The sequence below is a fragment of the Ambystoma mexicanum genome, chromosome 7q, assembly GCF_040938575.1.
Source record: "Ambystoma mexicanum isolate Mex_15411 chromosome 7q, UKY_AmexF1_1, whole genome shotgun sequence".
Classification (NCBI taxonomy): domain Eukaryota; kingdom Metazoa; phylum Chordata; class Amphibia; order Caudata; family Ambystomatidae; genus Ambystoma; species Ambystoma mexicanum.
In genome coordinates this window covers 34,733,636-34,756,174 of record NC_090941.1, presented here as the reverse complement: position 1 = coordinate 34,756,174, position 22,539 = coordinate 34,733,636, and the positions used below count along the sequence as shown (strand labels likewise).

At 42.2% G+C, this 22,539-nt stretch overlaps 1 protein-coding gene across 2 annotated transcripts in view; it reads left to right on the top strand.

Annotated features, from left to right (window-relative positions):
• PHEX (phosphate regulating endopeptidase X-linked) overlaps window positions 1-22,539 on the top strand; it is a 1,520,886-nt gene that overhangs the window by 1,441,669 nt on the left and 56,678 nt on the right. For both annotated transcript variants that reach the window (XM_069639233.1, XM_069639232.1), the window contains exon 20: window positions 1,836-1,940. In XM_069639233.1, coding sequence (XP_069495334.1) covers window positions 1,836-1,940 — 105 coding nt within the window. The remainder of the gene's footprint in view (window positions 1-1,835; window positions 1,941-22,539) is intronic.

Sequence of the window (22,539 nt, the reverse complement as noted above, 5' to 3'; positions counted from 1 at the left end):
TGCATGGACATCGTGACCTACTTCTCTTGAGTTGCTCAGCTAATTAGAGGATAGCATCTTCACAAATGATCTCATTTAGTCACACTAACTGGCTGGATTTGAAAAACAGCAACTGTGGCTACATAATTTTGCATCTTCGCAGGATAATTTTTCACCGAATTTCCCAAGTACCACATAGTGCATATGATCTATGTTTACATAGAATGGATAATGCAAGTTTGCGTTGGGAAAACAATATTTATCAGGTAATGAAGAATGTATTTTTGTCAAAAGAGTAGATGTTTAGGGACTTGATGAAGTAATGGGACAATTAGCATTGGTGACTCAATCCGTGTGCACTGGATAAAAGAGTGCTGTCACAGCTAATCGGTCTGAAGCTAGGTGTGTACTCACTACAACCAATTATACATTTTGCGCAGGTGAGCCTAGATAGTCTATAGGGATAAAGTGTGTATACATTTTACCAATGCTATGTGGGAGTTCGCTACCTGCCGCAGCTGTTGTTATTTGAATTGTTTAAGCACATACACCACAAATGAAGTGTATTTTTGATGAAGTAGGTAGTTGAAGTCAGACAAAGTAAGTAAATGCCTGAGGGAACTTGAGTTGGTGGGCAAACAAACAGCCAGTTCTTAAGGGAACGGTTGGAAAGGTGTTTTACCCTTAGAGTCGAAGTGCTAATGGAAGGCTTTACCACAGTGGGGCAACATAGATTGAAAACTTTCCTCCACCCATTAAATATAGTCGTAGTCTTGGCATCACCAAGATAATTCAGATCACCTGAGTGCAAAGTTCTTAACTATGTGTACTGCACCGATCCTTTACGGAAAACAGAGCATTATGTACTATGCATAGTGAAGAAAAGAGGTTCCACTTCTTGCGGGGCAGCCAATGAGACTGCAGAGACGTAGACAGGGTAGGGTCTGTGCGGGCAAGGCCCACCCACAATCTGTAAATGCCCACTCAGCAGCGCTGTGTGGGCATTTACAGATGTTAATGTGACAGTGGTGGGCTCATTAGCTTCAAACTCCACTTACTAGACAATCCTGGCAATGCCTCTGCAATGAGGTCTCTTCAGACAGGAGAGAAATGCTCCAGAGGTGGGACCTTTATCAGAACTCTAGCTTCAGAGTTTTGCCAATGTTGTACACTAGTTACACTAGTTAATATTAGGTAGGAAATTCAATGTACATATCTTTGGATTAATTGAGCCGAGACTGGTGAAGTATCTGGGATTCCCGAGTACTGTGCTTATGATCTAGATAAGTCAAAATATATTTTACGCGTTTAAGACAGAGAACACATACACTGATAAACGATGGACCTGATTTACAAAGCGTTTTAAATGGGACTGCGCCACTGTAAAACGCTTTTTTGAATCAGGCCGCTAGGTCACTTATGATGATTCCAGTCGTAACTTGTCAATATAAACAGCTGGGTTTTTCACATATTGCGTGGCCAACGTCTCAGTTTGAATAGAGGGCTCGCGACTTGACATAACGTCTGCCTTTTACCAATTTAGGCTTCTGAAAATGTTGGCCATTCACCTGTGCATGGACTAAAGGTAGCTGGCAAAAACATTTAGTTCTAAAGAGGGGCATGCAAAATGTTTTAATTTTAGGATGATTTTAGTATTGTGGTGTAATTCTGTGATTTCTTGTGTTGTTAAGAAAACCAATGTGTTCAAATATGCTTTAATGGACAGATTGTTTTGCACTAAAATAATGCAAATAGGAAGTTGAATAATTCTTACGAAAATCCTGCTTTTTCGTGGTCATTGTGTACAAACAAACTTCTTTGGTGAAGTGTGTAATGACAGTTGCTTCTCTCATTAGGCTTACAGAAAATGGGTCAAAGAAAACAGACACGGAAAGGAGGAACTCCTTTTACCTGGTATCGACCTCAACAACAACCAGCTTTTTTTCTTAAGCTATGCCCATGTGAGTAATAGCTAAAGAGATGCATTTTAGTGTGCAAGGTGCAAGTCACACTACCAAGAGTTGAACTAATGATGACATGACAATGCTATACTTTATGAGATATTTTATGAGATCATTGTAAAAAAGCAGCGGTGGCAGAATGAAATAGTTGCCTTGCCACCTGTTTTTCCACATTTTACATATTTTGTTAAACTTTGAATATCGGCATTTTGTTGTCCCCAATGAACAGTGTTTCCACTTTACAGGGAACAATTATTGTATTGTATGTGTTATGAGAATATAGCTATCTCAACATTGAAAATCATTACATTGAAATAAAGATCAGATTATTATCAGCATACCTGTAATCATAATGCACACTAACTGAATAACGTAATATGCAAACAACGGTGCTGGTAAGCTTATCTGCACCGTTGTTTCCAGACCAGCACACTACGGGTTTGCCTGCAGGAGCCGCTGCGTCCGACAGGGCTGACCCTGCCGGGAACAGCGGCCACAGTAGGCAAGCCGTCGCAGAAGCACCGTGGTCCCCATTCCCATAGAGTCTGGTAGGACTCTATGGGAATGGGGTCTTACAAATTGCTGGCGCCTGACTTCCTGCATCGCCGGGGTTGTAGTCCCCCAGTGTTACCGGGAAGTCGGGCACCGGTAATTCATTCTGAGTCCGGTGGAAACCCTCCGGTAGCACCGGCAGGGATACCGCTGGACTCGGAATGAGGCCAAATATCTTGAATCGCCAGATTGGTCAAAAGATTGTTCATGAGTATATCTAAATGGGTTGTGTGTCATCATCATGTAATTTTGGGAATGTGAAGAAGACATGTTTGCAACATGAGTTCTAAAATTACTTTAAATACTACTTACTACATGAAAGTCTGCCAAATTTGACAACAAGATAAGTGGAGCGACTGATACAGAGAATGCATGCAAGACACTGTAGAATAGGGAAGGGCTGCACGTGGAAACATCAATTGTGAAAATGTTTGGGTTGGAAAATCAATTCAATTAAGAGTAGGACTGCATGCCTAATAAGGCACGGCTTTTCCTCAGAAGAAATCCTTCACCAATAGGCAGCACATGACTTGAATTAGAGGAAAGCACGTGAACGCCATACAAGAATCATTCACAGGGTTAACATGCTTGATGTAGGAGTAATTGTGTTGCCCTTAGAAGGAGGAAGTCCAGTTGATATTGCTTAGGCCAAGTACCTTGAGGTGGAGGAGGGGAGAAGGTAGGTAGAACAAATGAGGTGTAACAGAAGAGGAAAAAGACTTGGAGTGTCAGGGAATAGTGTGTGACCTTGACCCTGTACCACTAGGCATAAAGATATCCATCTTGATTACCAGTCAGGATGGCATTCAAAATGCAATTTCCTTTGCAATGGTCTGACCTGGTCTACTTGCAACACATTATTTATTACATCCGATCTCCCAGCACATAAGATTCTTCACTGACCAGTAAACCTTGAATGGCATAAAGGCGGACAACTTTCTTTCCCAATCTAATGTGTGCCATAGGCTGCTGTGCGAAACCCGAAGGTTTTGCACCCACTAGACCCCGGGGATTTGTCATCCAGGTGGGCAGGACACAGCCATCGCTTTTGGATCCAGTTCCTGGAGGTGACCAGTGTGAGAGGATCACTTGGATGAGGGATCTTCGGGAAGTGGAACTGGGACACCAGATGGTGAGACATGGTATCCCCTTTCCTGCAACACCTTTACCCCATCCTATCAGGTGGGATACTTAGGAACCCAACTCCCCACACCCTTTTCCAACACAAACATGTTCTCACGGAGAGCTCACTGTGAGAGAGAATGGACTAACACCCGAGCCGTATACCTGACGTGTCCCAATACAGTGGTCAGGCAGGGTCAAGCAATTACTGATAATTACACACACCTGACTTTCATCACACTTCCCCACACGGATAAAAGGCAGAGCACGAAAGCACACTCTGAGCAAGGTAAAGCACACGAGGAAGCAGCAGTTCCAAGATGGCAGTTTAATACAAGTTGAAAGACGGCAAGACTGAAGAGAATTGCAAGGAGGGAAGTCCTTTTCCCCCGGAAGACTGTAACTTTCACAAGCCTTCGAGAATAGGAAACATAAGACCTGGAATCAAACCTGAAGAATCCTGCATTGTGTGTTGGGGGTACCTGGGGCTCTCCTGCGTCGATAGTCAAGGCGGGGAAAATCCTTTGCCGCTGTGGTACTGTCCTACGTTCTGACAACTAAGCAGCACCAGTGAAGTCAGCACAGCCGGTGAGTTGGGGAGACTGATACCAGACCGGTCTTTGTGGAAACCAAGATTGCAAGCAGCAATATTGTATTAAGAAAATGTAATAGAACAGTGCATAAAGCGTACATGGCAAGTGACACAAATATAATTAAAACAGCAGATGAGTGAATGAACTTTGAAGCTAAGATACAATACGGTAGACAGATTGGTCTGGCGCCATGTGGGTGCTCATTCGAAAGTCTCTGTTAGGTATCCAACTGAAATGTGATGAATGTTAAAAGAAAAGGAATATGAAATCGAAGTGGTCCTGGAACGGGTCAAGCAAAACCCTGTGCACATTCGAAAGTCTTCAATACCTGATGTAAAATTTAAATTGGTCCGAGTGCGGCTGAGGGAGACTAATTGTGTTAAAAAGGGATCTGAGCCCGGCTGAAGGAGATCTGGCGTGAACCGTGATTCACAAGAAAAAGAATATCCTACAAACATTGTGTTAAGGGATCTGAGCCCGGATGAGGGGGTTTCAAGGTAACAAACATTGTACTAAAGGGATCTGAGTCCGGCTGTGGGGGATCCAAAGTGAATACTTGTGAAAATCGGATGAGGAAAATAACTTGTTGTTGATTTGGTCGCATCAGGCCCTCTGAATGAAGAGACTCTGAGAAGCAGAGAGACTTGAGCACAAAAGGCAGTGAAGCTAATGATTGAACTGTATCCTCATGCTAAAAAAGCCAGAGACTGTGCTGCACCTGAGTGAACCACCTTGTCCCTTGCTTTGATGGCCGTAGCTTGCTTCTATCTGTAGATTTAGGATTACATCAGCATTTTTCAATCCCCTTTTTGAAGCTCAATTAACACCCTTGAACTGTGGTCACTTGTGTCTGTCTTACTGTTGATACCATGCCTTCCCTACACTGCACTCATATCCCCTTCAAATCAGACGGAAGAGAACAAGTCTTCTGTAATCAGAAGATTCAGCACACTTACATTAGCAAGATTTTATGTGATACCAGCATGAACCCAGCCCATTGCAGTGTGCATTTTGCTGGATGAACCCAAGATGTGATACTACAAAGTAGTGCCCTTGTCAATTTAATAAAGGCATAGCATGATGAAACTCCATGGTTACAAGAGAAGGCAGAGAACATTACCATCCCCATACTCACTGGTAAAGGTAGGCATCCCACAGCTATAGTATCTTCCTGGTTATTGCTTTCAGGCTGCTGCATTGAATGGTCTTGTGTTCTACCGCCCTCGCTAACCGCCTCATTTGTGGGTGATCCTTAGCATCCTTATATTCCTGGATATGTATCTCCTCTGGGAGCTACAATAGGCGTTCCTATCTCTTCCTAAGTACCAGATCTCCTTTGGGGTATGGATTGAGTGTCAGATGTAGGTGTTGTGTCCTTTGAAAATGGAACTGGTGCTGTGGCCCATTAGCCATATGGCAGGTGGGGGGTAATAAGCAGTAGATAGTGTAGCTGGGACCCTGATTTCAGATTTAACTGATATGCATTGACCTGCCAGTCCTTCATCAACAGAGATGTCCTGGTACTCCACGTACTCTGTGGCATGTCTTGAAGATAGTTCCATGTAAATGTTAGCATATTGACAACTTGCCCCACGTACCAAACGTTTGAGAGCCTCTCAACTGAGAATGATCTAGGAATAAATAACCAGTTCCATGGGATAGTAGCCACTCAGTAATGTTAGTAATGATGTTTTAGCTCTTTGTGCCATAAAATAGGATGCAAATCAATGTGCATGTCAGTCTGCCCCCGACTACAACGTCAGTCGCAATCAAAACATCAGGCAACACTCTTCTGAAAAAGAATACCAACAGCAACTCTATACACATGTTTACAGGGAGCTGCTTCAAATGATGAGCATCATCTATCAAGTCAGTAAGCACAGAGAGCAAGGGTCCATGTCTGGATTACCCCTCAGCACTTGGCAAGCTTTTGTGAGTCCCTCTACTGAGAACACGTGATTAGAACAGTGTATTGGACCTTGCTCTTTCTAGGTAGAGGATCCTCATATTTTGGGGTTCCAGGGGTCAATTGTCTGTTGTATCTATTTAACTTTGTCATTGTGGCCTCACATTTGTGTGACTTGCCTTTACGCCATGCTGTCATTGCTTTGGGGTGTGACTTCCATGTGGATTACTGCTTTGACTTTCAGATATATGGCTAAGGTGAAAGTGGATTTCTTTCTGACAAGTAGCCCTCTGACCATCATTCCGGTGCATATTAATGTGTAAAGATAGTGTCACCATCCTCTTCCGCCTAAATACATCCCAAATTACCCCGAAAATATGTTGCCCTTTCCCAGTTTCCCCTTGGATCTTTGTTGTTGTTGATTGCCCGCCCAGTTTCTGTCCTGATCCACAGTGTTATAGTATTGGTGGTTCAGGATTTGCTTACTGGTTATATTTGGGGTATGCTTTGTTTTTTGGGGCTGATTGTGTGTGTACCACTTTTTGGTTCTTGGGGGTCACAGGGTTCTCAAGTGGCTTGGAAAATTCCCATTCAAGGTTCACATGGTGCCCATACATTTCTTGGAGGGGAAAGTGAAGAGGGTTGCTGTGAGTCGGAAGTTACTCCCATGATGGATGCAGAGGGGTAAGCTTGGTCTGTTTGTGGGTTCAGTTTCATGGGCAAGCCATGCACATTGCCAAACATCCGAAACTGAAGCATTGGCTTCTTCAGGAAATAGATTAGGGGAGGTGGCAGGGTCACAGGGTCTCCTTGGATGCCATCACAGAGGCAGTCACAACAATCACCACAGAGATCATTGAATAGTGTATCAGCCACCTCTGCAAATCTCTGTTGATCCCTTCCAGACTCAGGTAAGTGTCCCTCTCCTACAAACTGCCCACAGGGATTCCTGAATCTTCCCATTCCTCTTCTAGGTCCTTCTGATGACATATATATAATTCAGTCACTTCAAGGGATATTTTATTTATGTATTTAATTAATTGTTTTTTTATAACGCGCCTAATACCGAACCTGATTATGGTTTGTAAGCGCGGATCCGGGATTCGAACCTCTGCTGCTCTGCGTGTTCTTGCTTCCAAGTCCAGCGTGTTGTCCCTGTGCTATCCTTCATTCACATTGACAACTGTCAACCACCTCCCAAAATCTCTGCTGCACCCTCACAGGAAAATCAAGCAAACATGACTCTCCCATAAACTGCCCTCAGGTATGTCTGGTTACTCCTATGCCTCCTCCCAGGTTTCACCCAACGACATGTATCTCCTTCATTTACTTAAAGAGTCAGACACTGATTGGTGTTTAATATGAGCTGCCATTAGGGATTTCTAGTTCCCCTTTCTCCTCCTTCCTGGTGTCACTCAATAGCACATGCATGTCTTATCCACTATTTCAAGGCAAGGAAACTGACTTTCATGTCACCCTCCAACCCAAATCTCTGCTGCTCCCTGATGTAATGACTAGTGGTTTGTGAGCGTACAGGGATACGAAGTTGATAAAGCCCATATTCGGGCCCACACTACTACTAATCCAGCAGTGATACAAATCAATAAATTGGAACATGCACAACCCAAGAGGAACACTGAATTTGCCTCTTGTGGTAACATGGGCAGAGGGCAGGTTACCCTCTTTTGGAAGGATGTGAGATAGCAACGAAGTATCCAAACAACAATACCACTGTGAAACCAAAAGAAAAGAAAAGTCCAATTAAGGTTCTAAAACAAAAGGAAACTTTTTGCAAACTGAAAATACAACACACATTTGCACAGTTATAACAATGCTAATAACTCCCGCCTGTAAAGGAAGACATAGACTATGCAGACTTTGAAATGAAAGGGTGCACTCTGGGGCTCAAGACAAGGGTACATAGGCCACTGTCTCTGCCGCAATTTTCAAGTATAAAAAGAACATTTCTTTAAAAGGCAAAGTGTGGCATATTAAATGTCTCTAGGGCTCTAACACCAGGCCAGGGAGGACTGAACCACAGTCAACACTTTCATCTGCTTCTTGGGTGGCTTGACATCGCCAGGCCTAGCTCCATAAGCACTTTATAATATGCTGAGTTGGCATTGAGATGTTCAACTTGGGCACTCTCAATAGATTGAGCCGGTGTCAAGTTTCTTTGGCATTGTCAAGCGAAGTGGTGCAGTTCTGTAGTAGTGATTAGCTCAAATTGGTTAAAGAACGGGCAGGTAACATCAGTTGAGTAGATTCAACAGAGTCCAGGTGATGCGATGCGGTTTTGCAGCAGTGATCAGCTTGTAGACTGGTGGAGTGCAAGCAGGTGATGGTCAGGTAAGAGACTTGGTGGCTCAAAGCAGTTTGAATATTCGATAAGTGACAAAGACAGCTCTGCTAGTCCAGAGGTCACATTGAAAATGACTCAAAAGTGAATGATTTTTTCAAAAAAAAATAAAATCAAAAGTGAATAAGTCAGCTGAAAAGTGGCTTGATGTGTTAAACAAAGTCCAGGGATCTTTGATTGCTGTAGTAGCCCATCCAGGGTTTTGAGCGATAAGGTAGGTCCTGCACCTTCTCTTTCCAGCCTGGACCGTTGCCAGAGATAGCATTCCAGGGTTGTCATCTCCAGTGAGCATGATCCGCATTACCAGTATTCAGGCAGCAGGCAGATGTCCTCCAAACAGCAGTTCGCCACAAAGGTCCTCTGTGCTGGGTGCAGAAAGGGTCTTGCTTCCTTCTTGGAGTCCTTATCATCCTCTCTGTGACAGAGGACATTGGGCAAACTGTACACCAATGAAGTTCTAGGAGAAACCTTCTAATTCTGATGTTCAATGATAATTCAATTACTGGGGAAGCGGGTTCACATCCGTACATAGTCAATTTGCTGAAGCAGAGTGCCCTATTTGAAGATTTATGTAAGGGTCCAATTTCGGCTGCTTTGACAAGAGTTCTTTCATGATTATGTCAGTCCCAGAATGCTAAGCTTAAAGAAGTGCGAAGTGGGTACAGGACGTGTCAATGAACTAAGAAATCCCCAGATGGCAGAGCCCTTCTCTTGGATGCAACTGCTCTCCTGAGCTGCTCTAACTCGTCCCTCTTCCCTTCCATCAAAAAGATGGCAGTAATTACCACCATAGAGTGTTCTTTTTGAGGCATTTGTTCCAATCTAAACCCTGGGGGTGTATCCTGTCATCTTAGGATGGTAAGGGGAGCTTCTCTGGCTTTACCCAAATGGTTTGTTTTGGGTGCAACTAAGCCCAGGCGAGGGTACTTAAACTTAGACAGCTGAATGAGTTACTGAAAGCCTAGTTGTCAATAAAATGACATCAACAAGTTTTGGTCAGTATAATTGTCAAAACAGGTATAGATTATATTTATTTACTAATTTTCCACCAAGTCTTGGGCATACACACTTATAGATTTAATTTGGATCAGTGTTGCACACATCTTAATACAGCCCAGCACTGACAGATGTGATAGCTTCCTCTCTGATTCTCTGCTGTCCTCTCCTTGCAACATAATGCGAACATGACTCTGCCACAACCTGCCCTTAGGTATTCTCTGCTCTTCTCGCTCCTCCTCCCAGGTTTCATCTGAAAGCACATGGCTTGTCCACTCACTTCAAGAGATGGACACAGACTGGTCTTTTCACCCGCTTTCCAGAATCTCTGCTTCTCCCACACAGCTAACTCAGGCAAGTGGGACTCTCCCACAAGCTGTCCTCAGAAAGGCCCATCTCCTGCCATGTCTCCTCCCAGATGACACGTGTCTCGCCCACTTGCTTAAAAGGAGGGACACTGACTGCTGTGTCACAGACTTCGCCATATTTCTGCTGCTTCCTTGATGCAAGATCTGGCAAGTGTGTCTCTCCCACAATCTGCTTATCTCCTACTCCCAGGTGTCACACAATGGCATGTGTCTCATTCACTTGCTTCAAGAGATGCACAGTGACGGGTGTGTGCCCTGCCTCTTTGAACCTCTTTTGATGACACTTGTCTTGGTAATCCATTTAAAATCACTGAATGCATCCCACAGCATTGTGTATACTAAACCTAAAATTTAATTGTGATTTAGTTTTAAGAAAATAAACTTTTTACACATTACACATTGCCAAAGAAAGTTGTCAGTTTTCCTTTCTTTCCGCATTGCGTTTCCTAAAAAGTCTTATTCCTTATCTTTGAGTCTGACCAATCGTCGATTGACATCTGTTGTCTTTTGTTGTTATTATATAATGTTCCTTACCTCTTGTTCTTTTCCTGCATCAGATATTGTTATTTTATTAGTTTATCTAGGAAGTTCATTCCAGCACATATGAATCGCAGATTCCTTCCTTGTACAAAGTCTTTCCACCATTCTTCGTTTGTTTTCTCTTTGAATGTTGCCATGTAGCCATACAGACATTGGGCCTCAATACGAGGTTGGAAGTAGCCATGGCGTTATTAGCTCAATGGCTGCCTCCAAACTCGTTCCGACTCCGCCCTGGTGCATGGAGCAATTACCGGTCCATTCCAAGGTTGGCGGTACCGGTAATTCCCCATTCACCAGGGCCATTCCCCATTCCCATTTGAGCCCCCATAGGGCTCAATGGGAATGGGGAAGGTGCTAATAACGGTACCGCAAATTGTGGTACCGTTATTAACTCCAGAGTCCCTTTGCGGGTCCCGTCCTTAACGCCTGGAAAAACGAGGCGTTAAGGGAGGACCCGCAAAGGGAACTCGTAGTAGGGCAGTAAGGGATTACTGGCACCGGTGCTCTTACCGGTGCGGTAATCCCTTACCGCCCACCTTGAAATGATGCCCATTGTGTTCTTTCACCCGCTACTGCTGTGAATACCAGAAGTAGGTGTCTTGTTGATTCCATGAGACCTTGTTTGTTACAGAATCTGCATTAACCATCATTCGTCCCTCATTTCCCTGTTGTTGTGCTTAAACTCGTTAGTGGGGTAAACGTCAAGTCTGATTTGCATCGTCCTCTCCCGAAAATGTTTTGTTGGGAATTTCAGCATGGTGTCTCCTTTTCAGTGTTCATTTGCCACATTTTTTGTGATTTAAAGGAGAGCTTTGTTTCCCATGTATTTATCCACTCTTGCCTTTTTAGTTTTTCTTTAACTCGATCTGGGTTCGTGATTAGTTTTTCTAGTGATGACTCTAAGTCGTGTAGTTGTTGAGTCTATTTGTCTTTCCAGCTGTTAAGCAAGACTGCATTCTTTCTGTGCTCATACGTTGCTAAGATTTTGTAGCCTATCACTGGTTCCTGCAGTGAGAACTTCCTTAAGAGGACTAGGGATTTCCATATCACTGCTGAGTAAAGAGATTGAGTAAGAGCCCTGCTCTTATGGCGGCAATTGGAGTACATCTCGGGAGTTTCAGTATCGGTTTCCCAAATGTGTTTTCAAGTTTTGCCCATGTTCTCCAGGATAGGTTCAGGCCTGCTTCTCCACCGTATGTCAGGGTGGATGCCACCTTTTGCAAGTAAAAGGATCTTTCAGGAGCATAGCTTTCTTGCTTTCATGGAAAGTTTGAGTTCCCAGTTTCTTTCTGCTACTGACTGGTTAAATCGTATTCCCAGATACCTTATCTCTTTCACTTTTCTAGACTCTGGTCTCTGATTTTCCATGTAAATCGCTTTTCGCTGAATTTATTTTGTTCCTCCAATGGTTAGGATTTTGGATTTGTTAATGTTGATGTCAAGGTTGTTTATCTCCATATAAGATTGCAGTTTGTTTAGTTAGTGTTGCAGGCCGATTTGGGTTTGATCTACGAGAACAATATTGTCTCCGTAGCATATCATTGAGAGTGCACAGTTATTTATTTTCGGGGGGAAGTGTCTAGTGTGTCTCAGAGCTTGTGGAAGGTCGGTGATGTATAGCATAAAGAGGGAGGCCACAAGTGGGCAGCCTTGTTTTACTCCTCTTTTTGTTGGTATATCTGCAGATCGATTTCCCTCATTGTTGATCCTTTTTCGCGTAGAAGTATGCACGTGAAGGACTTTTATGGCTGTAATATTTCCTCAGGACACTTCCAGTTCTACAATTTCAACCATAGTTTGTGCCTGTTCACTCCATTAAAAGCCTGCCTTAGATTTATAAAGGCTAGATGTAACTTCTCTTTGGCTTTGACGGCTTTCAGTTTCAATAATGAGAGAATGAATGAGTTTAGTTCCATTCCAGTTCCTTTCGTGTAGCCCATCTGGCGGGGCCTATGATTTGATTGTTGTCCGGCCATTTGGTTAGGCTTCTCTGCAGGTCTGACGCAAACAACTTCCCAAAAGTATCACGCAGTAAAATGGGCCGATAGTTTGTTGGCTCGTCTTGCTTCCCTTTCTTGAAGATTGGGACTGTGATGCTTTTTGTCCATGATCTTGGTATTCCTTTTTGTTTCTCTGTGTTCTTAAATATCATGTTGATCAACACTGTCCATTTTGCTGGATCTTTTTAAAGGTGTAAGTTTGTTAGCCCGCCTCGACCTGCCACTGAGGAATCTTTCTGTTTTTTTATCATCCGCTCGATTTGTTCTTCATCCATCATTGGTTTCCAGGGGTGTGTCTTGTGTGCCAGTGGGTCTTTTGCTGTGGTATCTAGACTACCAAACACTCTGGAATAATGGTTTATCTAGTCGGTCTCTGACACTCCACTTAACAGATGACTTAGAGTTTGGTTGTTGGTTATAGACCATGTGTCTCTTGTTGTTGCCTGTGCTATTGCTCGCAACATCCTTTCCCCTTGTTCCTGGTCTTGCTGTTGTCTGAACCCAATTAGCCAGTTCTTGTAATATTGCATCTTTAGTTTGATTTGGAAGGATTCTTTTTCGCGGCTGATTGTTCCCTTTATTTGTTTTATTTATTGTCTTTGTTGTTTCCACTGTCATACAGTATTGGTGTTTTGGCTCAAGTAGAGGCAGTTTCAGTATGGTACTTTTGGTTTTGTAGATCTTCAATAGGGAGTTGTACGTATCAAAATTATTGTGCGTTGTTTGATTTTTATACTTGTCTGCCATTGCTGAGATGTCCCTTTTTCTTAGCCTCAAGCGGTTGCGTCCGTTATTTGTTTCTAGAGGCAATATTTTATCATAGGCTCTTTTCTTTGTTTTCCCCGACAAATGAGTCTCAAGATGTTGTGGTCGCTGACTTTTTGTGGTAATACCTCAAAGCACTTTGTCCGGTCTGTTTTCATCTATGTATCCTAAGACCGCAATGTCATTTAATGAAATGCTTTTTAGTGATGGTACACAGTCTAATAAGTAAAAGCACATTTTTCCGGTTTAGGTTTGCATCATTTTTTCAATTGAGAATATTTTCAATCCTCACCTTTTGGTTTGTTTTTAAAGCTGATTGATTTGGCGGACTCACTTTCCTTCCTTAAATGGGTGTTACTTGTGTTTCCCGCCAGCCTTTTTGAATTCCTGTTTTTAAGATTAATTTCCTTTGTTTTTGCTCGCTCTGTTTTTGTTTTTTTCTCTTGGACCTGTCTTAAATTCCGTTTCTGTTCCATCATGATGAAGGAAACCTCTTCCCCAAAACGTTATTCTTCATTATCTTCATCTTTACTGGGCATATCTTTGGTTACATTTGGTTCTGTGTCATTAGTGTCTCCTGCAGGTGACTCATTTTCCGCTGGATCGTTTGCTTCGGTGTCTGACACTGATTAATTTTTTTCAATGTAGAAGGACACATCGTCTATCAGGTCATGTGTCATCTCAATGTCATCTATGTCTGTGTTGTTATCACTATCATCCTCGGATGAATATAGATTGATTGTGACTTTTCTTATTTCAACTGGGTTTTTTCCCTGCTCCTCATCCTTTGGTTGATTGTTTCTTTGGTACGCGGTGGCATTTGGATGTTTCCAGGAATGTCCTGGAACTGGTTGTTTTTCTTCTTGGACCGGTTTTATTGTTTTTTGTTTTTTTCTCTCTATCTTTTTTTGTCTTGTTCTTGTTTTTTGCAGTTAAATGTCATTTGATTGCTTCTTCTGTTTCTTTCCTTTCCTTGGACTGTCCTTGGTTAGTGAAAAATACTGGGTGCAGGAGGTCATTCCCTCCAGATTTACTCTTTGTTGATGTTTTTCTCTACGTTTTTGTGTTAGGACATCTCTTATCATCTCTATTTGTTGGTTCCTGAGGTGGAGTGTCCTTGATTTCCTTTTAAAGTTCTTTTATTTTGGTTTGCCCGGCAGTTCTGGTCACTTTTTGGGGCAATTGTTTGGGTAAGTGCCGTCATCAATGTCCGCTCTTGGGGTATCTTTTTGTTGTTATTGTTGGTCTGTTGTTCTTTTTGCGTCTAGGGCATCGTTGTTTGTAGATCCTGAATTTGTTTGTGTGTTACTTATCTTTACAGTTCTATTTGGTGGGATGGAACCAACAGGGACTTGCATGCTTGGTCCCTGCAGTCCTAATGTCCACCCACTGTCTGTTTCTGTTTCCCTGTGATGCTCCTTCTCTTTCCTTTCTGCCATTTTTCTCAACCATTTTATTGAGTCCAATGTGTGTGTGGTGGTGGTTTTTTCTCCTTGGTCGCCACTGGCTAACTCGCAGAGCCTCCGTTGCCTTCGGCTGATGTTACTGCCTCATGGTTTAGGCACTCCACATCTTTTGCTGTAAATGTTTCCAAAAAAGATTAGTTTTGAGTGTAGCAGCGCAAGAATAGTTGTGTTGTCTTTTACATTGTCATTTATCATTGCATATAACTTGGCATAGGGGGCTAAAGAGATGTTCGTGCTGCCATGACATTGTTATGTATCTGTATCCCAGCAGCAGTTGACACTGATTTGTTTCCTATAGTTTGGGTATTTAAGTCTTCATCGATAGGTTTTTTTTCTCCTATTCGAACCTTTTTTGCAGCATGTGTTTCACTAGTCTCTCCGAGTTCGAAGAGTTTGTCCAGATCGTCTATATTGATTGGGCCTCTGTTCCTCTGTTTTTCTTTCATAACCTGTGATGGTTGTGTGGTTGCTGTTCCTTTTGCAGAGGAGTCTGTTACATCTCGTCCGATTTTGTTTCCTTCTGTATGATTGCTTTGTTTCTCTTTTTCTTCTATTTTGTTCTGTGCCCTTCTGGGCGTTTGACCTCCCATTTGTTTCATGCTTGTCATTTCTATAGGTCAGTCGTGGTTGCAGTACTTTATTTCCATCCTTTTCTACTTGTCTTTCTGTTGTGTTTGCATTGTGAGCATGGCCTTGAGTTTCTGTTAAATAATCCATGTTAGTAATTCTTGTTGCGATCGTATGAAGGTGTTTGCCTGATAACGAGTTGTCTCTTGCTTTCATCTTGTTTATAAAGCTTCAACACCATTCAAATTCCCTTATTTCATCTGCTATCGATGTTTCATGCAGGCTCATGCTTCTTTTTTTCGCCCTGTAGCCTCCTGTTGTCAGTAAAAATTGTCTTTCGTGTTAATGTATTTCTTGTTGTCTCCTTTGGGTTGTGTCTTGGCCTCTAGCCATACTTCTTCGTCCTCACAGACATTTGATGTGTCATCATTTGTCTCGTCATTCCATGTGTCTGCTGAGTCATTTGTTGCCGTTGGGACATTTGTGTCCATTCTGCTCTTTCCGTTTTGGGCAGTTATAATCTTTTCTTTTTTTCCCACAGTGACGGTTCCAGCCTGCTTTTCTGCCCAGTTGCTGCAATCGCTACCTAATGCATTTACTGGATAGGCTGTGTGGTCTGTGCCGTCTGTACATTCTGTTCGCGTTCATGTTCTGTTTCCTTCCCATACCACTCCTCACTGTGTCCGTTGTTCGTAGTATGGGGGAGGTTAATGTTTTGGAATTATATTTCTGCTTCTGGTACTAAAGTATCTCCTTTAGTACAATCTTGGTTGATTTTGTGGGCTAACTCCTGGACTGACTCGCCGTTTATCGAAGTTGAACTGCTTTTTTCTGGTAGATCGCTGTCGCTCATCTGAAAATCCATGTTCGTCACGACGCCATCTACTTCTGATAAGGAAGGCTGAGTTTCTAATTATTTTTGTAAGGTTTCCCTTAGTATCTATGCTGGAGTGTTTTGTGAGGCTCTGGGTATGGGTGCAGCTGAGTTGTACTTGACAGACCGTTCTCTCTTGTGTCCTGACGCCAGTGTTCATCGAGGAGGATCTATAAACAAGCCTCGTTTAGCACAGCGTCGGTCATGTCGAGATTCTCAATCTGACTGCCCGCCGTGTTGAAACAATCGTGGCTCTTGTCGTTGCCCACTTCCATGTTCACTCCAGCATTCAAGCACTCAGGACTCACTTGAAGGGTAGCGTTCCTCTAGACGTGCCACTTACCGAATGCCACCGGATACCTGATTTTCTTCTGGACTTCAAAATCAGCTCTCCCTGGGAATTATTTTCAGCTTGCACAAGTTATTTAAGCTACAATTTTCCAATACATGTGTTCGCAAACTTGAGAGAAAGGAGTCTTAAAAGCATTACCGAGCAAGTATAATAAATGTACATGGTAAAAAGAGCAATCTTGAAATGTAGGACATAAAAACAGTTTAAAGCAGGATGTGTTGTTTACATTTACCTCATGCATTCTCAAGTTGTTTATGGTTCAGAATGCTTACATTGTTATTAATGCAACCAGCACTCATTTTCTTTGTGAATAGAATATTTGTCTGCATCGGCACCACACCTATGACATTACCTGCAGTGATTAAAATGCCTAATGAAACTAAGAAAGGGCACATTGAAAATCTGTGTTGAAATTAAAACATTAGGTCAGAGGTAGGTCCAATCAGTCAGGGTAGTAAAGTACCCTTTGCCGGCTTGCATATGATGGAGCCAGTACATAAGTGTACCCACATTTTACATGGTGCAATATCGATTGGTATGTCTGTTTGCCTCATGCTTAAAACTATCTTACAGGCTTGCAGACAAAGTAACACATACATAGTATATTAAAAATGGTGCAACATTGGCTTTTTATCTCAATATGCATAATGCCCAATAATGTGTGTATATCATTTGAGCTTGGACACCAAAGGTTTCTGTTTTTGGTGTCTTGTGTCATCACCCATTAGAGTTCCGTAGGGTTCCATAGCCATTGGTGTGAGCTGGTATTGACAGGCTGTCTGATGGCACTGGTAATGATGTTGCCTTGATAATGACAGGCTCAAAGTTGTCTATTGTGAGTCATAAATCATATATCTTTGTTATATTGAGCAATTTCAAGTGCTTGAGCTCCCACAGTCTTCTTTGTATGGTATTCAAGAATGCAACTTTCATTGCAACCACCAATCGGCCCTGCAGTGTACCATTCGTGTGTGAAGGGGTAATTCATTGGCATTCCTGTTTTGCCGTTTAAGATGCAGTGACTATTCAGGTTCATTATTTCAGCTCGTTCCTCTCAAGTCTCCTCTACATACTTTCTTGCAGCCATTTTTGCATTAGATGAGGTATAGCAAATTCGACCAATCTGCAGTTGGGTGCCCCTGGCGTCGATCCTGTTTGGTTATGTGTTGTTGGTTTGTGAGATTTGGTGCATATGTGTTGGTACATTTTGGATCTCCTAATATTGCACCAGTATGTTCCCTGTCATATCTGATCTTGATCTTGGAGAAATGCACTTCTGATCAGGGACCATGCTAGGTTTTTTAGATGATTGTATACAATTAAGAGGGGTTCCTATGCCTCTCAGTTCATCATCCATGCAGCATATTTATTATATTCCATTTCAGTTGGTTTAGGGCTGGATGAGAAGTGGCATGCTAGGGCATTCGTTGTGCAGTTTTCCTGTCTTTGAATGGTAGCAAATTGTCTCAGGTTATTTTCAATGCAGAATAAAATTCCTTGCCAATTCAGCTGAATGACCTTTTACTAGAAATATCTGCTAAGTATGCCACTTTGATTGCCACTAGTTTTCTGTTTCTTCACATATCTTGGTAACAGATGGCCTAACTTTAGACAATAGTTTTCTGTGGTTGGGTGGAAACTTGTTCTGTGCACATAATTGTTCCTGTTAGATTATTGCTGGTATGCTGATGTTTATAGATGGCCATTCCTTTCAATGGAAATAGTAGTACTCAGGAGGTATATGCTCTTGGGGGGTAAGCCATTTACGAGTTCATGGAATTGGTAAAGAGAATATTCACTTTCTGCCCAAATCAAGAAAATGTCATGATGTACCATAGGTCTGCTAGTGGCTTCTGGGAATGCTGTTGTAAAAACCTCTAATTAAGGTATGCCATGTAGAGGTCTGCACACTGAGACACTGTCATTTTTCCCTTTTGTAGGAAGCATCTAACAAAGAAGCACACTTTTCTGTATTTGTGTATGACACTCATGACATATGTGATGGCCATGATTGGGGTGTCTAGATTGCTGGCTGGGTTTTGCTGGAATCTTCGACATGCTAGTATTCTATCTAGGTGGAATGTTGGAATAAACTTAGGTGGCATCCAATGTGGTTGGGAGTCTATTCTAGTCTCAGATACATATGAGGATGTTCTGTACAAAGCTTTTTGAGTCCATCAGCAGGGGTTTTAGAATGGATTCAAGTTATCTGGATATATGGTTAATGTATTGTAAGTGATTTCAACCCAGCACTCCACCTAAGTCAATGCCTAGCATGTGATGCACAGTTGGAACCCTTAATTATATATTTGTGTCTATAAGTTCTTTTATTTCTGAATGATGTACCCTTATATCACGCCCCTCTCTTTGAATCCCCCCCGGTCTCACTGTACCAGGAAGCAGTCTCTTTTGCAAAGTTAAAAGATTGTATTTTATGAATTTGGACAATATATATATATCACACTATTAATATTTATACAATGATTACCAATGGGTGATGTCACACCAATCAACAATCTCTTTAATCAGGAGGAGTATGGATAAGAAAAATAATGCAGCACAGAATAAAACTTTGTGTGGGTTCAGTCAAATGCAATGTCACTCTTTCCCTCTGCACACTACTCAATTACCCCCAATATGCAGTATAAAGAAATGGAAGGGGATAACACAGGTTTCAGGAATACAATCACCATAAATAAAGTTTCAATCCCAATTCCCCCCAGCAAGCATAGAGAGAAACAGGAATGATTTCAAAAAGGTCAAAATGCTTTTGAATGTGCTTTTGAATGAATGGGAAAAAACACTGAAAAATGGATTTAATTCTCGAAATTGGGTTCAAAACTAGTGGGAGCCGCTTTGTATAGTTTCAGGTAAACAATAGCAATGATGAATGAATAACTAGCAGATTGAAAACTGAATTCTGAGGTCAATTGCAAAGAATAGCTGTTTTGCACGTGATGAAATTGAGCAAAACACAAATTTGCTACAAACATTTCCGCGCGCGTTAAGCACGATTGCGGCAAAACTATAAGGAGTTGGAATGCTTCAATTTGACACTTAAATTTCGTTTCTAGTATGCACGGTTCAGAAGTTATGAAGGTTTTAGTAGAGGTTGGTTTTTCTCAGAAAGAGTCAAGATTTACAAATGAACGATGCGCTTATGAATTTCAAACCAGATTTTCTTTACACTAGGGCGTCTATGAAGATACAAGATACCCAACGGGACAGCCACCAGATCAGCCACGACTCTGTTCTGACTTTTGCCCACCGAGACACTCGTCTTTCTTCAGCAAATATATTAGCACAATGATGATATTATCACTACAATTATCAAAGGACAATATGGGTGAGGGAAAGATTCAGGAAAAACAAAAGAGATTACACAATGCAGTTCTGGAGGTGATAGGATGGTTTTGGATAGGATTACTTAAGGATAAGATACTGCTATGGACAATTCTATTCTATAGATACTCACAACTATGGTTTGGAATAGGCCCGTCAAAGATCTGGTCAAAGGTTTTGGACTGGAATTATGCTATCCCACCGGACAGGATTCAGGCACTCGGTTCTGCACTCAGCACGGCACTCTGGACACTGCACAGCCTTTGGACCGGATCTGACGGGTTGGTTCTGGGTTGCAGCTATCAGGTTACAGCTCTGCTCTACTGGTTTGGATCTCTGGGTTCTAGCAAGAGGTCTTGGCAAGAAAGCAGAAACAGCACAGCCAGGCTTTTGGTGTGCCCCTTGGAAGTCCGGGGGTAAAATCAGGTTTCAAGATTTTAAAAGACCAGCTGAGAAGGGTTCAGCTTTGGAATTGGGCCTTCTGCTTTCAGGGTTCTGGAGTCTTGGATCTGGGTTTCTCCTCCAGAGTGCTTCGCCAGTAAATCAGTTGATGGGTGAATCTGTGTGTGTCCCTCTAGGTCCTAAACTGTCCCTATTTATGTATTTCCCAAAGCGGTGGGTAGGCTGAATTATACTAAGCACACCCTCTAGGAATCCTATTGGTTATGGTCTGTCCTCTCTCCTGATTTGAGAAGGAAATCTAGTGGCATAGTGATGCTGTATTTTACAATCCAGGGAGTACCTCCCCTTTGTTTCTGTACAGTAAATCTATTTTTTACATAAATCATATTTTCAATATGACCAACTTGCTAACAATACATAATTACAACACAGATTTAGTAGAGCAAGTATCCGTCCGAGTCCCAGCTCAGCGAGAGCTTTGGTTCAAATTTGACGGTTTTTCGCTCTTTTGGTTGGTTACCCACTGTCAGATATGTCCACAGTTTTCTACATATATGCGCATGACCCCTGGGCATAATCCTGTGAAGGTTCATACTTCTAGCATCATCAAACATGCTACAAAATTGAATTATCTGTAGTCCTGTCTCTGAACATCACACAGAGTTCAGAGTAGTTTCAAACTGTGAGCAGAATTTTCATGTTAACAACCTCTAATTTACAGATTTTTACAAATTTTTCACAGTTCTCTATAAGTCTTTTTCAAAAAGATATTTCCTTGTGGTTTAAGATACACATATCTGTCTGGTCCCACCCCCATGGTTTGGCTGGGTCCAGAGCAGTCCAGGGCTCTCTTCCTGCTGGCAGTTGTTTCTGTTGACACCTTAATTTGCATTCCCTTTCAGTCCAGGGAGCCTATTGACTCTCCTCAGAGAAGCAGAGCAAAATACCCTCCTCCTTTCATTAGCATCTAACTGAGAGCTCCTGGGCAGAGAGCAAAAAGGAAGGCACCTTTGTTTGGGGCAAACTGTGGAATGTGCCTTTGAAGTACTGTGGCTGACATCAGTTCACTTTAAAATTCTTTGTTTAAAATTGTCTTTTCTAAATAAACGTTACATTTTCAACAAATATACACACAGATCTCTAATTCCAGTCTTTTTAAAACATAGAAATTGAATAGTAGCAACCTATATTGCTTTTGATGGCAAGTCTCTTCTTTTCCACAATTTGATTTTAAGACACAAGTTTTAAACTGCCAGTATAAGTAAATGACAGATTTGATATAGGGGAGCGGCGGTACTGCGCCCATATTCTGACATATTTTTCCATGCAAGCACCTTTTTTGAATGTGGATTTCTTGTGATGAAATGTGCTTCTCCTGACATTGTGCTTATGGGGATTCCTTAAATAAGGTGATGGTTAACACCCAACAAGGATGTTGGATCTTTGCTGATGTTTGGGAACCATTATTTTGCAATTTCAACAGCCAAGAAAAAAATGATTTTAGAGCACTTCTGGGTTTTCCTGGCAATGCAGCACTGACTTTTCAGGTAGCTCCGTTTCACTCTGTGGCAGCCCAAAGACAGGTTTTGGTAGTGTGGTCTCCTGTTCTACCACTGACACATGGCAATGTAGATTTGGCAGCCTATTATTCCGGTTTCCCGGCGCACTTCTCAGAGATTTTTAGTGCGCATAGGGCTTTTCGGTGGCCATTCTGTTGTTTCTGGTGAAAGCAGCACACAGTGATGTCACAGGGCAGAGCCTAGTGGGTCAGAACATTCCACAGTATTGACACCAGAGATGATTAGGGGCTCCACATTTTCCAGTTTGTGGATCTTTGGAAGGGTATCAAACATCCGATTCTTTGGATTGTTTCTTCTCAGATGTTGGAGGTGGTCACCAACATTGCTTGGGAGGCACTGGCATACAGGGAGCATTGGGGTATTGATTTCATGCATTATGGCCACTTTGTATCACTAATCACAGATGCAATGCAATTGAAAAAGAGATAGAAGCCTTCATTTTGTGCTGTAGAGTGCAGTATACCAGACATGCAATCTGTTCATTTGCAAATGCATTACGGCCTCGCAAAGGACCTTATTTATTTTAAAGATGGGGCTGTGGGTGTGCCTGGCTAAGGACAAGTTTTGAGAAATTGAATTAGAAATGTGAATTTGTTCCAGGCTGTGGCCACTGCGGTTAAGATGCCTATGGTGTAGGCGGAACATGAGGGGCCTATATAAGTCCTTATTATTTGGACTGGATTGCTGTAGTTCCTCCAGGGATCACAATTTGGATTCCCTGAGTGTTAGGCAGAATCACCTGCAGTACCCTTTGGGAACACTACCGGCAATTAGGACTACAAGTGTAAGCACAATTTCACCTTTGGTAGAAGCCT